The sequence below is a fragment of the Ambystoma mexicanum genome, chromosome 1q, assembly GCF_040938575.1.
Source record: "Ambystoma mexicanum isolate Mex_15411 chromosome 1q, UKY_AmexF1_1, whole genome shotgun sequence".
In the NCBI taxonomy this organism is placed as follows: domain Eukaryota; kingdom Metazoa; phylum Chordata; class Amphibia; order Caudata; family Ambystomatidae; genus Ambystoma; species Ambystoma mexicanum.
In genome coordinates this window covers 1330064942-1330080483 of record NC_090922.1, presented here as the reverse complement: position 1 = coordinate 1330080483, position 15542 = coordinate 1330064942, and the positions used below count along the sequence as shown (strand labels likewise).

Below are 15542 nucleotides of genomic sequence, written 5' to 3'. Positions count from 1 at the left end.
GAAATATTGGAGAGATATAGCACAGAAAATGGAGAACAAGGGAATCCGCATGAAGGTGGATACGGTGTGGGCTTGCTTGTTGGGAGGGTTCCCCAGACCAAGGAAGCTTAAACATGTGAGCAAATTGAAAGATCTGGCATATGTACTGGCGAAGAGAAGGATTGCAATGGGATGGAAAGCGTGCCACAAGCCCAATGTGGAGACATGGTGGAGGGACTTGCAGAAGTGTGCGGAGGCAGAAACAGTGGTATGGCAGGAAGCGTGTAAAGGGGACATAGAGGGCGGAGCCCTAGTGGGTTGGAGACAATTAATAGCAGAGTTGTTTGGGCCCTCATGTGATGGACCAAGTGATGATGATTCAATAAGCGTGGCGGGCGAGGTCTCCTCACCACAAGAGGTGGAGACTAACGATGGGAGAAGGTAGGCTTGGGAGGGGGGTGGTACGGGAAATACAGTGGGCGAAAAAGTGACAATGTATGTGCATTTATGAGCAGGATATGTAACCACTGTGAGTTGAGTTGGGTTTGTTATTTGTTGTTTGAATAAAATCAATAAAATTGTTTTTTTTTTAATAAAAAAAACATTGATGGAGATGGCGACAGAGACTGACCCCTTCCAAAAATTTGTCCTGCAGCCACAGCGACTGCTGAGGGTGCAGATGGAGCATAAGAGTTTTACCTTCTTTTGGATCTCCCCAGAAGGAGCACCCTCAAAGGACCTCAACCTCTTCTTTCCTGGATGAGGCATGACTGCGCCCAGAGGCCACGTCAGCAGACTTCCCCTGCTCGATCCAAGCCACTAACCTCTGATGGCAACCCGTCTTGGTCTTTTGCAGGGCCCATGTCACCAATGGCGACAAAGACAACTCTTTGACGGCTTGTGCTTAGACAGGGTTAAGGACTTCCTTACAGACAGAGGCAACCCACCAGCCGGCAGGCTAACCATCGAAAGAGATTGGGATGGGGACCAAACACTTGTCGCATCAGCCGCGTTGTGATCCGGGTATAGAAAATAAAGGGCACTTGAGGTGCCAGATCCTTGATGAAAATGTTCTTCTGGCCACAGGTCTCACTGGCCCTGAACAGACTTTTCTTCGCCACATCGGACATGATCAAGGTGAAGCTTTAGGCCCAAGCCTGGGCCTTCTGAAGTCACAGAGAGAAGATCCAATTATGAACAAGACTATATTCGCCGACAACGGTGCCCCTGCATGACAGTAGATGAAGAGATGAAAGAAATCTTCGAAACATTTTAAACAGCAAAAAAATTCACACATTTCGAGGAGCGAAGCATGAGGTCTCACAACACTATGAACCTGCAGTAACACCTGAAGATGGCCACCAGGGGTGGAGTGGAGCTTAGGAAGAGGAGTGTCATTGGCTGGGGGCAGTATGACCCATAGGACATTGATATGCTATAGAGAAGACTTAGCAGTGTTAAGTTTAAAGCAAACCTGCGCTCTGTGGCGAGTTCTACTGTTTTTCTGGAAGAGCTGTTACTGATGTAATTGAAACCGTCCCTAAAGTGTGTTTGCTCGCCTGTTTGTTTCACGTATCCCTCCGGCGCCACATGATTGCATGCAGTGCGGGGAAGAACTTTCAAAATGCCAGAGGGGAGGCCAGTCTTTAATGTCAGACAAATGGATTTAGTGTCACTTAAATTTCAAAACATTTTGCTACTTACTGAATTTGGGCTGGATCTCCCAGGTCACTTTGTATAATTTTATTTTTTGTGACCCTGGGGCATCGATCTGGAAAATTAACTCTAAAGATGCAATCGCCTGGGTCCAATCATTCCTGAACAATAGAACAATGAGTGTTTTCTCCCCATCAGCATCTGCGGACCCCATTTTAGCTACATGCAGCGTGCCACAAGGATCTTTTGTCTCGCCGACTATGTATAACATTTTTACCAAGCCTCTGTTCAATAAATTGGATAGGCTGGTTGTCACCTACACTAACTATGCAGATCACACCCAGATCCTTATCCCACTTTCGGGCAATTACTGCGACGACTTAGCCTTGGTAAATAAAATCTATCTCCTCATTCAGGCATGGATGGCAACCCATGGTCTATGCCTGAATGACGACAAAACAGAGATCACGATTCTGGGCTCCGCCATGAACCTAAAAAAACGGAACAACTATTCTGCCTTTAATATAGATGGAAACACAATCAAGGTTATGAAAGAAGTAAAAACCTTCGGTTTCTACCTTGATTCTGCCCTAACCTTAGGGAAACAAGTCAACTCTCTGGCTTCCACATCCCTACACTTGCAAGCTAATCAGGGCCTGCCGGCCATTCCTATCTAAGGCAGGCTGCATTAGCCTTGCCAACACATTAGTATTGTCTAAATTGGACTATTGCAATGCCCTCTATCAGGGAGCCAATAAAAACATTTTAGATAAACTCCAAATTCCACAAAATAATGCGCTAAACATTCCTAACAGAGAACATGTGTCAGGCATCAGAAGAGAACATTGCTGGCTGAAAATAAATGGTAGATTCCTGCTGAAAACAGTGACCCTAACCTACAAGTGCTTGAACAATGCAGCACCCACTTACCTCACAGAGAGAATCGTAAGGAAAATGTCTTCCCGACCTTCCAGAACCACCAATGCCTTTTGTTTAAACATTCCCAGATTTAAATAAAAAAAGGCCAGAGGAATCAGCTTCCCAGTGAGAGCCTGGAATACCCTTCGAATTTACCTGAGAACTGACCAATGCCGTCTCAGGTTCAGACGGAACACTGTCAACTGGCTGTACTCCAATGACATTTAACCTGCCCCACGTTACCCAGCTCAGCACCCTTCGCACTAATTTACTGTACATAGCTCTGTTCGTTCTTCAGTTACGTTTTCTATATTTCATTACCCACCTTTGTATCCTACTTGTTGCCTTCATCCTAGTTAACATGCCTTTTCTGTAACCTAAATTGTGAATTTACTTTATGCTTTCGTTGCACCCAGATACCCACAGGTTCGGTGCGCCTAACAAATAAATAAACAAACTCACTCGACATAGCCATCGGGTGATTTACCCAGGAATGAAGCAGTGAATTCCCAGGGCTAAATATATAAAAACAGGAGGAGTGTGGCGAGAGAGTGTGCAGTCTACTGCAGTCCTCACTTTATTCCTGATACAGAGTTGTGTTTGCAGAGGCGGAGCCACGTTTATGGTGCTTGCTGAATGCTACTCTAAAGACTCTCCCCACCGCAAAGCAGATGCAGAGTGCGGCGAGAGAGTGTGCAGTCTACTGCAGTCTGCGAAGACTGGGAAGGTAATGGAAACTTATTAAATGACTGTGAAATGCTATATGCGGTACGGTTGATCCATAAACAGCACCCCCCCCTTTAGCGTACTGTGTGGAGCTGGTACTGTGTGCCCCCAGGTACTTGAGAGACAAAACTAAGGGATTTGACATTAATGGCACATGGTGTTGGCCTGTAGCCATACCTCTTAAATGATTAATTCATTTCTGCATTGTCAACCTAATATTGGTGCTCCTGTGGAATTAAATTCCAACTATGCCTTTGTTATATTTAAAAACGCGCTGAGTCGATATTGAGTGCTTTGTGACTGAGGCTTTGGGTAAAAGGGAGTAGGGGCTGGTATAGTTCCATCTTTCCTCCCCATTCCGTATACCATATTGTATTGTCCCGTGCCATACTAAAAGGTAGGAGCTACCCATTTCTTTGGAAATCGAAAAGTCATGACGCGCAAAGCTACAACTAAATATGACTTGGTAAAAACACACCAAGCATGCCCTGCCCTCACAAACAGATATCACTGCTTTCTTTGTAGCCAAACTCTTCATTACCCCGCCATTCATCCATATCATTGGAGGAAGACAAAGAACATTCCCTATCGCAGGTAATTAACAATAAAAATTCATTGTTAAAACCTGTGGTGAATTTGAAGCGGGCATCGATGGGTGGGGAATCTTTGTTTCCAGGGATAAACAATCTTGAGGACCCCATTGATATCAATCTCTCAAATACACCTGACATTGTATGCCCCCCCAACCCCATGACCGTGTTTGTGCCCCCCACCGACCCCCATTTCCCCCTGTGACCGTGTTTGTGTTCCCCACCCACCCCCATGCCCTCAGTGACTGTTTGTGCCCCCCACCCACCCCGTGACCTTGTTTTGAGCCACCCGCCGAGCCCCATGCCCCCGTGACCTTGTTTGTATCCCCCACCCACCCCCATGCCCCCCTGTGACCGTGTTTGGTGCCTCCCGCCTGCTCCCTGCCCTCCGTGCCTGCATTTGTGCATCCCACTCACCTCCTGCCCCCCCTGAATGATTTGCGCCTCTCTCCGGGATGGCTTGTGCAAGCCCAGCTCCCCCCCGCATTTGTTCTCCCTTGCTGTGGTGTTTGCTTCCCTCCTTCTCCCCCTCTCCTTCTCCAGCACTTTTGTTTTTTTCATACTTGTATAATTATGACCTGTATGATGGTTTCACGGCTATGTCCCACCCCCTCCTTTTGTTCTTCTCCTTCCCCCTCCCCCTTGGCACGCCTTGATAATGTCTTCTGTCCTAGTACGTCGTCACTTGTCTTGCCCTTCCCCTCCTCCTCATCTCTCTTTCCCTCCTTTCCTACATTATTCGCTCTTCCCTTCCCCCTCACCTCTCTTTCCCTCCTCTCCTACTTTATTTTCCTTCCTCTCCTCCTCCCCAACCCTTCCCCTCCCTCCTGTTAAATTCTGGCACTACCTCAATTGCTTTCAGGCATAGTAATCGTAGCCGCCTGTCTTTTGCAGCCACTTGCCCGCTCCTTCCCCCGCCACCCTGCACTTCTTTTGTTAAAATCTGGCACTACCTCAATTGCCGTCAGGCATAGTAATCATAGTTGCCTGTCTTTCTCATCCACCTGCCCTCTCCTCCTCCCCCCCCCCCCTGTCTTGCAAAAGTCCGGCACTACCTCAATTGCCGTTAGGCATAGTAATCGTAGCCGCCTGTTCCTTGCAGCCACCTTGCCCCCTCCTCCTCTGCCCGTTTTAATGTTCCACTAGCACTTACTCCTATCATTTGTCCCGGGACCTTTGATTGCAGCTTGTCTGTCTCCCCACTGCCCTCCTTGTCTTCTCCTCCCAGTCCCGGGAGGATAGCTCAGCGCCAAGCGGCAACGTGTTCGCCTTGGAAGCAAGACGACACGAAGCAACACAGGTTCGATCCCCGGGCCCGCTCTTAGTAACCTCTGGGTATTTAAGCGTGTTATAAATACGCAACTAAGACAAAAACAATTGTGCAACTAAATAAAAAAAACAATCCCTGTAACAGCGCCTCGATGCCCGCGGCTGTGTGAGTTCTTTAAAAATGCAAATACATAAATCCCCCCAGCACTATTCTGAATCGCCGTCTGACCTATTATGATAGTCGCTTGTTTTGTTCCTCTCCTTCGCCCTCACTCCACGCACCCCCTCCTCTCCAAACCCCTCCTCTTGTTTACTCATGCACTACATCAATTGTCGTCAGCCATAGTAATGTTACGGCTGGTTTTGTCTCATTTTTTCCCCTTCCACTCTTCTCTACAACTGTTCCTTGCACTATCTGAAATGTCGCCAGGCTGATTATAGTAGATAGGTTTCACATTCTGAATTGTTTCAAGGACTTGTAAGAATGTAATTGTATTCTCCCATTTTCCCTCCCTCCTTTGGAACACATTGTGTATAGGCACTATACAAATAAAAAATCAATTCAATTCAATGCATGGCGGTTTTTTCATCACACTCTGACTCGGATAGTTCAGAGTGTTTGTGATAATATTAATAGCACTGACCCCCCTCAGAGTGATCTGAAGGACTCCTATACCTTAATAGGGACCAAGATGGATGCAAAATCCAATTCTGGACCTCATACTGGAGAAACGGCGTCAGAGCAAAATACTTACGTGGAAATGAATCAAGCTTATTTCTTCCACAATAAAAAAATGCAGACCTGCTATCTTCAACTAGAAATACAGCCAGTCTGCTGGGAGGTAAACATTTCCCTCCATGCGGCTCAATAAAGATAGTGCCTGAAAAGAAAGGGAACAATGAATTTAAATCAATAACCCCTGAGAAGAATAAGAAAATAAGCTCGGTGGGCTGGGAATTTGAGGAGGTGCAAATCCCCCCCGATGGAATAAAAAAACACCCTCAAAAACAAGCGACCACCACTGTCCTTACAAGCATCACTTGTTCAAACAAAGCTGAAATATAAAACAACCAAGCCAAAACAGATTGAAACTCCAAAAGTACCCGTTGTTGTAAGGGGACATTAATTCAAAAATGCGACTCCCGACGGCGTTTCACGCCAGGCGTATCTAAAGAGACTGTTGAAAATCCAGGGAACAAGACCGTTGGGAAACAGCTTTGTTTCAAAAGAGAACTCTAAAGAAGAGCTGACAACTAGGGCTAAGGACGCACATACCGCAAAATGGGTTTCCAATGATGATTGGCCTATTAAGACAGAAAAGGCGCAGACGCAAGTAAATTACGTGACCCTAGAGGTTTTGTGTTCTAAGATCTCACTTCCCATCATACATCCTAACGCTTTAAAAGATAAGGGAACCTGGATTATCCTGGAGGAGAATGTGTCAACAACTGAAAGCACATTCCTAAATGGATCCACCCTCTTGTCTATCTTTAAACAAATGCATTACCTGGAGATTATTCAATCTAGCGATATTCTAAAGATCGAGCTACCTTTATGGAATAGCTCCACAAACTGGGTTTTGGTGGCGTTTGCGTCCCCCTTAATGGTGGCCCTCTTGAAAACGCATGCTTAGCAACTGATGCACGCTGGATATACCTTTATTGCCTGCCAGAAAATGCTACGTCTAAATCTGAGTGAAGAAAATCAACTCACAGTTGGGGCTAGCAACGTAAATAAGCAATCGACTGAGTGTGATGTGCTGAGAGCCCTGCAATCCCAAAGTTCCCGAGTGCACAAAAAAGCTCCTACAACTGAATACTGGATGCCATTCTGCCCTCTTAATGGGGCGAATTGACCAGCAGATTTATCATTTTCCTTATGCTGGTTATCCTAGATTACGTTGGGGATTCATTCATTCTTGGAACACTCAGAGGGGCAAAAAATCTGTTTGATGGGGTGGTCATATTTATCAGCAGGCAACTAGGGGTATTAAACATTTTGTCATTGATGGTTTTCAAATATATATAATCACGCTGTTCCTTCAAAAAAGGGGAGGGCTAGTGGGGACCTATCCATAAGGCCAACATCAAATTTGAAATTGATCTTGCTACCTAATGTGACGAATTCTGCAAATATCTTAATGGGTATTCTGAAGTATCTACCGAGTCAGGACGAAGAAATCTTGATCATAAATGTTTATGACCCTCCTGTTCAAACCCGTAAAATTCAGAAGATTGTGCTAGATGTTGTCTCTAAATGGTTTGAGGCAACACCTAATGGTCATGTCTTAATTGCAGGTGATCTTAAGAGAGATTTACACTTACTTAAAAATTCTTCAATTGGGGGTCCTAACTCTTGGCCAGGAATCATAGACTTCTTCAACTTAAAGTTTATGGAATTGTCCCAGGACATCCATCACGATTTGCAATATACTTGGTCTACTGGAATAGTTAAATCTTTCATTGATTATGTGATGATTGACCCAGAGCTCGGCCTCCCATGTTGCTTGGCTGCTATCACCCACAATAAGCTAAGTGATGATGGACCATGAGGGTCAAAACAAGCTTTCCTTTGGTGGGTAAATGCTCCACGGTTACGGTAAACCGTGGGGGCAATAGGCTTCGGTGGGTACCTAGCCACATCAAAAACATAAATGGGTTCATAAAACCAATTTTGTTGGATTTGGAGGCGAGTCTGATGGTAGATGAATGGGATTTGGGAGATATGGTTACAGCGGCGATGCAATTGCCCAGAAATGCGAAATGTGATAGTAAAATGAAAGTCAGCATAGATAAACTAAACTATTTTGACCACGTTACCTCGGAAAGAAGGAAACATTATCGCCGAGATTGTAAGGGGATTAGAGATAAAGTCAGTATGGAGCCTCTACAGAGATTACAAATGCTAACAAATCTGTCCACGAAATATTGAAACTGGCATAAATTGCATTTATCTTCAATTGGAGGATCTAACTGGCTGAAACTATTTCATTGGCTAAAGTCGCATAATACAGGCAGATTCAGGTGCTGCTATAACTACTGTATGCTCCTCTCACCAGTTGAAATGAACCCTATATCTAAGGAGGTACGGTTAACATATATCCAAAGCCTTTATTTCTCCCATAGTGAGATTGGCAGGTTATTCAGTCTTGGGTCCACGTTTAGTGAGGAAATGGTAGGTAGGTCCACTTGGTGAGTACATCAATGAGGAGAATTTGTTGCGCCTTATTGGCAAAGTCAAATCCTCCAAGGCACCCAGCCCTGACGGAATTCCAAATTTGGTTTTTCCGAGTGACAGCATTCTGTGGGCTAGGGTTCTGGCGGTTCTTTTTAAGCACCGTTTGCCTGTGGTGTAGGTGGTACAGTACGCGGTGCAGCTTTTTGGCACCAGATAAAGACAGCATGTGTTTAAGCTGGGGGTCACGAGTCCTAAGATCTGGTTGAATGTTTACTAGGCGCATACCGCAGACCAGAAAAGTATAGACATTTGGTTAAATTCATGGATTTAGCATGTGTTGAAGCTAAGCGGCGTATAGCAATGGCATTAAAACTGAAGGGGGGGGGATTACAATAGTCTCTATGGTACAAAGACCTTGCCAGGTGGAGTACAGCAGACACGACTGCTTGGCATAAGGATTTGAGGGAGCCCACAGACAATGTAGAGACAAGGAACACTCTTCTTCTGGCGATATTCCACTTATCGGGCAAACCCCAGTGAATGTTGGATGGTTGTTTTATTCTCTCTGATCAAGGATTTAACTGAATTCTCACCTATGTGTGACCTATGTGTGACGCCCTTGATGATACCCCCCCCCACCCCCCCAGATGCTCAAAATGGCTTTTTTACTAAGATGGCCTTGAGGTAAGGACACACAATAGGTGTGAATTGTCCTCCACCTGACCGATAGATCAAGGAATCTAGCATGCCCTGTTTTTGTTTTTAGGTTATTATTTTTGTTCAATGTTATAGTTTATTTCATGAGTGCTAGTGCTATGTAATCAATAGCGTGTTTGTGATTATACAATGCAAACTGTTGATACTATATGAAGATCGCATATACCAATAAACAAAACAAAAAAACTGTCCACCAGTCTAAGTGAGGGAGTCGCCTTGCACAGATCCCCTCTATCAAAGAGCAGAAGTTTGCTATAGTGGCTGATGGCTTTTCCAATGGTAGATCCAGCAGCAATCTTCCTCTGTGGCCTTTACTTCTTCAGATTCTTGGTTCCAGTGGTCAAAAGAAAAAAATGCTCCAGATCCGCTATTGATATACATAAATCGCAGCTGGTGGTGACCCTAATCCACGAAATAAAGGACATGCACCAACAAACAGTGTGGCTTTTGAATCCTGGGCAGCCTTTGCATTCTCACATAATGGTCACTTAAAAACAAACAAGATGTGTACTCACCAATGTGTTATATAAACTGATATCGCCTTCAAGTCGACCTTCTCGGTGTTCAAATTTTACTATAGGCACTTTAGCAGTCGTTATAGGTAAAATGTTTCTTAAACCTGAAAATAGACAAAATCATTGCGCAATTATGCTCTTTATAAAAACATTACATGGAAAATAAATTGTAGAGCTCAGATACATATAGCAAACAAAACATACCTGGATGCCTCTTCAGAACTTTTGCCAAACCTTCAATTATTTCTTTACAATTTAATTTCTAAAGAAGAGGAAGATCAGGATAATGTATTAACATTTTAAAATGGTAGACTGGTAGATACAACATTGGTAGTCATCAAACCAAGTTTGCCAATCTTCAATGTTTTATATTATAGAAATCAATGTTTTTGGGTGCATCCTCAAATACACCCACTAATATTTTCTACATACCACAGAATCTCCCAAACTTCAAATTCTTCTCCCAAACATCTTATAAATGCATTTCTCATAGTTTTTTCTTAATTTATTAATTTACACTATACCAATAGCCATATTTGAAACTAACATCAAAAGATTAACATTTGTACATCAATAAGTGCATCAATAAAATATTTAATCGGATAAATCATATACAATTTGCATAATCTCACAAAGTTTAAACATATAATAAATACAAATGACACTGTTCCCCTCAATAAATATATCCACTAAAATCTACCATACCAAGCTTGTAGTTTGCCCAAATTTTGACATCTAAGCTGCAGGTGTTCAATAAATTCCAGTTTTTCGACACAATCTCCAAATTCACTCCATACGTGGTATCGCATATCTGACACCTATAGTTTCCAATGAGTTGTCAATGTTGAATTTTATTTTAAGATATTTTGAAACTACATAGCTCGAATGGTACTATATGCACCAATATATTTCGCAGATTTAATACGATTTACTATTATTGAATAAAGCTAACACTTTATATTAGTCGCCAATTTAACCAATACATTTTCTTTAATATTTGCTTGCAGCAGATTTTTGACAGAACTCCTAAAGGTTTTTACAGTGACCACTAATGACCACCATTCCACTTGTGTATGCCAAATTAAATATGTGCAATACATTAAGCCTTAACCGATTTGTTTTGTGCAGCTAATATCAAAACACTTCCCATCTCTGCAAAAGGCTGTTCTTTCAATTTTCAGAGTCTACAAAAACCTCTCTCTTCCCCAGTGCCATGTGTCAGTTTCCCAAAAGAGCAATCTCACCCATTTCCAAACCTCACACCCTCAGCCCAAATGATAACACAATGATACCATAATGCCTACTCCTAGCAGTGAGATAAAACATTTGCCTTTAATTTTCTTCTTCATTTACATGGGCAGTTTGCCCAAACAAACATTTGTAGTTGGAAAACATTGCTTTGTTCCCAGCACACTCGATTATGAAAACGCTGAGACTGCCTTACTTTTTCTGTTCTATAGCTGCCACAGAGTCACATTTGCACACTCAACATACATTAACAAAAGGTAATTAACTGTTGTTATGGATCTTCTTTTATTTATTTATTGTACAGTGGTTATTAAACCCATGTGTAAAACCTTGCCATGCGCACCTAACAAAAGAAATGTCGGATTTCTAATAAAAAGAAATTAAACACAGCCTTCAGGCAATGATTGGGCAAGATAACTTAATAGACCAGAACTCCAAAACCATATTTGCTGCTGTCAGATGCAGAACACATTTCAAATCACTCTGCATTGCTCACTAAACTGTACATGGTGGTTGAGCAGAATGGGTTATGTGTGATTTTACCGACTGTAATTTAAGAGTGGTACATTTCATCGCGGCCATAATAGGAATTATTTTGTTTTTTTAAATGTGGGGAGGTACCACCTGCAACCACCCCTCCCATTTTTCTACCCTTATAATGCCACCCCAACCCCATCCCGTCTCATTTTAACCCCTTACCCCCCTACCCCATATATATGGAATTAATATTTTCACTGGTTTTCGGTGTTATGCACTTTGGTGAAATGTACCACTCTGTTTTGTATTCAGTAAAATGACTGGGTACCGCAGAATGCAGTCAAAGGAAAATAATATCCTACTGCTTACAGCACGTCAGTATATTAGGAAGAGAAACGGACGTTCATCATTCAGAATCATGACCACTAAACTCTGCAGCACACTGCCAATAGGAAGGTCCACTTCACCTTACATAAAGTGCTCAAGAACTGACTTTTCACCAGAATTTAGGAATGTAGGTATCCCTTTAGGAGATAATGCTCTAACAGAAAATTGGAGAAGATCCCTCGCTGGACACCAACGACCACTGTTAGGGAGAATTCTCTGTAAAGGCTAATTTCCCAAACCTAGTGAGTCCCCCAGCAGCTTTGCTGGATTTATGGGGTTTATTTTTTTATCCAGCTAAGAGTAAGACTCTTTTACTCCCACTCTTAGACATGATTTGAGGTGTTCCTTTTTCTTTCCATGTGTTTTATGGGCTATGGGGTTGTTAGGGAGAATTCTTTGTTTAGGCTGAATTTCCTAACCTAGTGAGTCCCCCAGCAACTTTGCTGGAGTTCTGGAGTTTGTTTTTTTCTCCGGCCAAGAGTGAGTCTCTTTTCCTAACACTCTTGGACATGTTTTGAGGGGTTCCTTTGACTGTTAATGTGTTTTATGGGCTATGAGGTCTTTTACTCCATAGGGTCTCATATGTTTTTACTATGTGTGTTACACAACACCCTCAGTGCAGTGACACAGGGGTGTCATAGTGACACCCCACCATGAACTCCATACCCTATGACTGACTACTATCTCCCAGGGCATGTAAAGTCACCATTGGCTTTACTAGTCCCAAATTATGAACAGAAACCAGTACAAACCATCATATTGTGGACGTACTGGTCGGGGCAATTCGATTGCCCCGGGGTCTGTTATTCGAGGGTGCACGTTTCCGTCCCCCCTGATCGAGTTTTGGCTGGTGGCAGTGGATACTACTTTTTATATTCGACCGCGAATATATCTCTATGGGATTTTCCCATTGTTCGAGGCTACCAACTTTAATTATTTAATTCCTATAGCCTCGAACATACCGCCGGTTTATTTATTTAATATTAATTCACCGGTTGGTATTTTTTGCCAGAACTCTATTCTAAAATGGGGTTTGTGTTCTCTTCTGTGACTCCAACCCACTGCACTAAAGACTACAGGTGGAGGCAAGGGAATGTTCCAGTACGTTGAGTTGTGGGTCCCTTCGCTGTTGGTTTGGTTTGCACCAGTTGGTGTCTCAACTATGCATCTGAGTCTGATTCAATTTTATCCTTGTTGTTTTTACCCCACTTGTGTTTACCCTACTTGTTTTATCCCATTTCATTTCAATTGTAATGTTTTAGCAATTTATTTGATCCCAATGCCCACGTTACTGCAGTTTTTTGTTTCGAGTATTTCTTCCCTTTCCATGATTTTTTGTTTTGTAAATTTCTATTTTTCAAATGTCTAGTTTTCCAATTATAAGCCTGGGAGGTCCTATAAATATGTATTTCAACCTAATTCAAGCCTACTGGCTTGATTGCTGCCTCGACACGTAGCGCGCGCCCTTCTAGAGGAGCCGCGATCACGTGACGTATATAACATCGTTGCTTAGCAACGCTCTGATGCGGCGCTTATAACACTTGTGTTTACCCTACTTGTTTTATCCCATTTCATTTCATTTGTAATGTTTTAGCAATTATTGGATCCCTATGCCCACAATACTGCAGTTTTTCGTTTCGATTATTTCTTCCCTTTCCATGATTTTCCGTTTTGTAAATTTCTATTTTTCAAATGACTAGTTTTCCATTTATAAACCTGGGAGGTCCTATAAATAATTATTTCAACCTAATTCAAGCCTACTGGCTTGATTGCAGCCTCGACACGTAGCGCGCGCCCTTCTAGAGGAGCCGCGATCACGTGTCGTATGTAACATTGTTGCTTAGCAACGTTCTGATGCGGCGAGGTCAGTCTGCTATCGCAGACCCAGCGAGAACTGCTCCGCTCCGTTCCCCGTGACGGTAAGCTTGATATCTACGCTCTGCAAGGAATTATGCGTTTAGCAACGCTTGTAACCATGAACGCTCTTAGATAGACATTAACACGTCTTCCTGCTTAAGATACCGCTCTTCAGTGATACGTACTTCGCTGATTTCGGTGGGGCAGTTCGTTGTTGACTATTACAGCTTGAATTCAGTTTGCTACGTTTCACTTACCTATTTCAGGTAATTGACTATTTTCCCTTACATATAGCTATACTAAAACAGCGCTTACCACACCACTGATTGGTTTTCTTTTTGTTTTCTTTGATTCGGCCTACCTTCTGCTTCTGCAAACACTACTCCTTGGTATGTACTTTATTTCATACGTTTATTTCACATGATGCTTTTTCTATATTTGGATGTATTTTTGCACTGTTTATTTTAACATTTAAATGTACATATTATGTTTATGTTGTTCAGACTTGCCCTGATGAAGGAATATCTATTCCGAAATGCATTGGCACAATTTAGTCTGTTTATGAAGTTATTTGTGGCAAACTCTTCCTCACTAAAACACTATTAGTGACTAACTTTTATTTTTCAGAAAAACTTTGGTTTGACAGATAAAATCATTGTTGGAAAACAGCAGCATTTTTGAGTCTTTTTGCAAATTACCTCTAAGGTCTATACTGAGTGTTCAGAAAAATTGCAATTAATCATAACCCAGATTGGGATTCCATAGAGCGGCTGTATGACTGGGTATTTCACCTAGTCTCTTGCTTTAGTCGCACAAACCTTATGGCCTGAAGATGTGCAAAGAACCTTCTTTTACAGGTGTTTGAGAGACTAACTGAAGGATGCTGGTTAGCCAAGTGGTGTTGCCCCCACAGACACCATATCCGAATACATGTCCTTAGTTGTGCGAATAGATGAAATGATGGGTGAGAACAAAGTGAAAGAAGAGGTTACAAATATAAGCGTGCACTCAGCCAACTTAGACACAAAACCCAATCCAGAACTTCCAAACCAGAACCAATGCAAGTAGGAGGTACTAGGGAACCTTCAAGTGAGGAAGAAAAGAGAAGAGACGGCAAGATGCACTCTGGGTTCTACTGTAGCGATTCAGGATAGAGTTACATTTTGTAACAAAAGACTTCCATATCAAAGGGAAATTAGCCCTCTTGTTAAATGAGAGGAAGACCTTAATGAGCGTATCTAAACAGCTTTCTTATAACACCTCAGTTTATGTACCCATCCAAGCCCCCCATCTCGATATGGTGGCACAGCTTCAAACCTCAGAACAATGGTATAACATTAATGCACCTATTGATAGTGGGTCAATTTTATCGATCTTAATTTTTCACATGTTTGCAGCAAGTGTCAATTACAGCATTGGTTTGAGCCGACATCTTAGAGGACAAAGAAGGAAACAGTAGTGGCAGTGGCACAGTTACCTATGAAGAAGGCACTGTTGCTGTGCGGGCCATTTCAATCTTTAATGGTCAGCTGCTTTTTGACAGAACAATGGTTGTGAAAATGGCAAATATTAAGTTTATTTTTTCCACCCTATCGTATTGGCTCGAGACTTAACCTAGTAATTAACAAGTCTGGCCCAGTCAATGGACTTTTCTTGCTGTCCCATTTAGTTAATCATTCCCAGTTACTTTTTGTGCAACTACCATCACATTATGCCTTCTCAAGCGCCTGGTGTACACAAATTTTGAATTCCTTGGAGGCACATTTTGTTTGTATATCTAGTAAGTTTGCGTGATGTGATGAGTCTGATGTTATCACTCTTTCCCGGAGGTAGCTTCTCCTCATGTGGCCAGCGGTCGACAGGTGCCATCTCTGATCCTGACCTTAGCAGTGGCTAAATGAATGAGGACCACATGGGGGGGGCATCCCTCAGGGGGATGACCTTGCATTGTGAGAGGAAGTCACATAGTCCCCATTCCCTTTTAGGGATGTTTCCTCCCTTACTCATGCCTATATGGCATATTGT

The 15542-nt window shown here is 42.7% G+C and overlaps 1 protein-coding gene across 7 annotated transcripts in view; it reads right to left on the bottom strand.

Annotated features, from left to right (window-relative positions):
• TUT4 (terminal uridylyl transferase 4) overlaps positions 1 to 15542 on the bottom strand; it is a 2154442-nt gene that overhangs the window by 1231445 nt on the left and 907455 nt on the right. For all 7 annotated transcript variants that reach the window (XR_011291019.1, XM_069642184.1, XM_069642186.1 and 4 more), the window contains exons 18-19: positions 9753 to 9810; positions 9549 to 9652 (exon numbers count right to left, since the gene is read on the bottom strand). Coding sequence is in view for 6 of the 7 variants with exons in the window: in XM_069642184.1 (XP_069498285.1) it covers positions 9549 to 9652; positions 9753 to 9810 (162 nt within the window). In the remaining variant the exon portion in view is untranslated. The remainder of the gene's footprint in view (positions 1 to 9548; positions 9653 to 9752; positions 9811 to 15542) is intronic.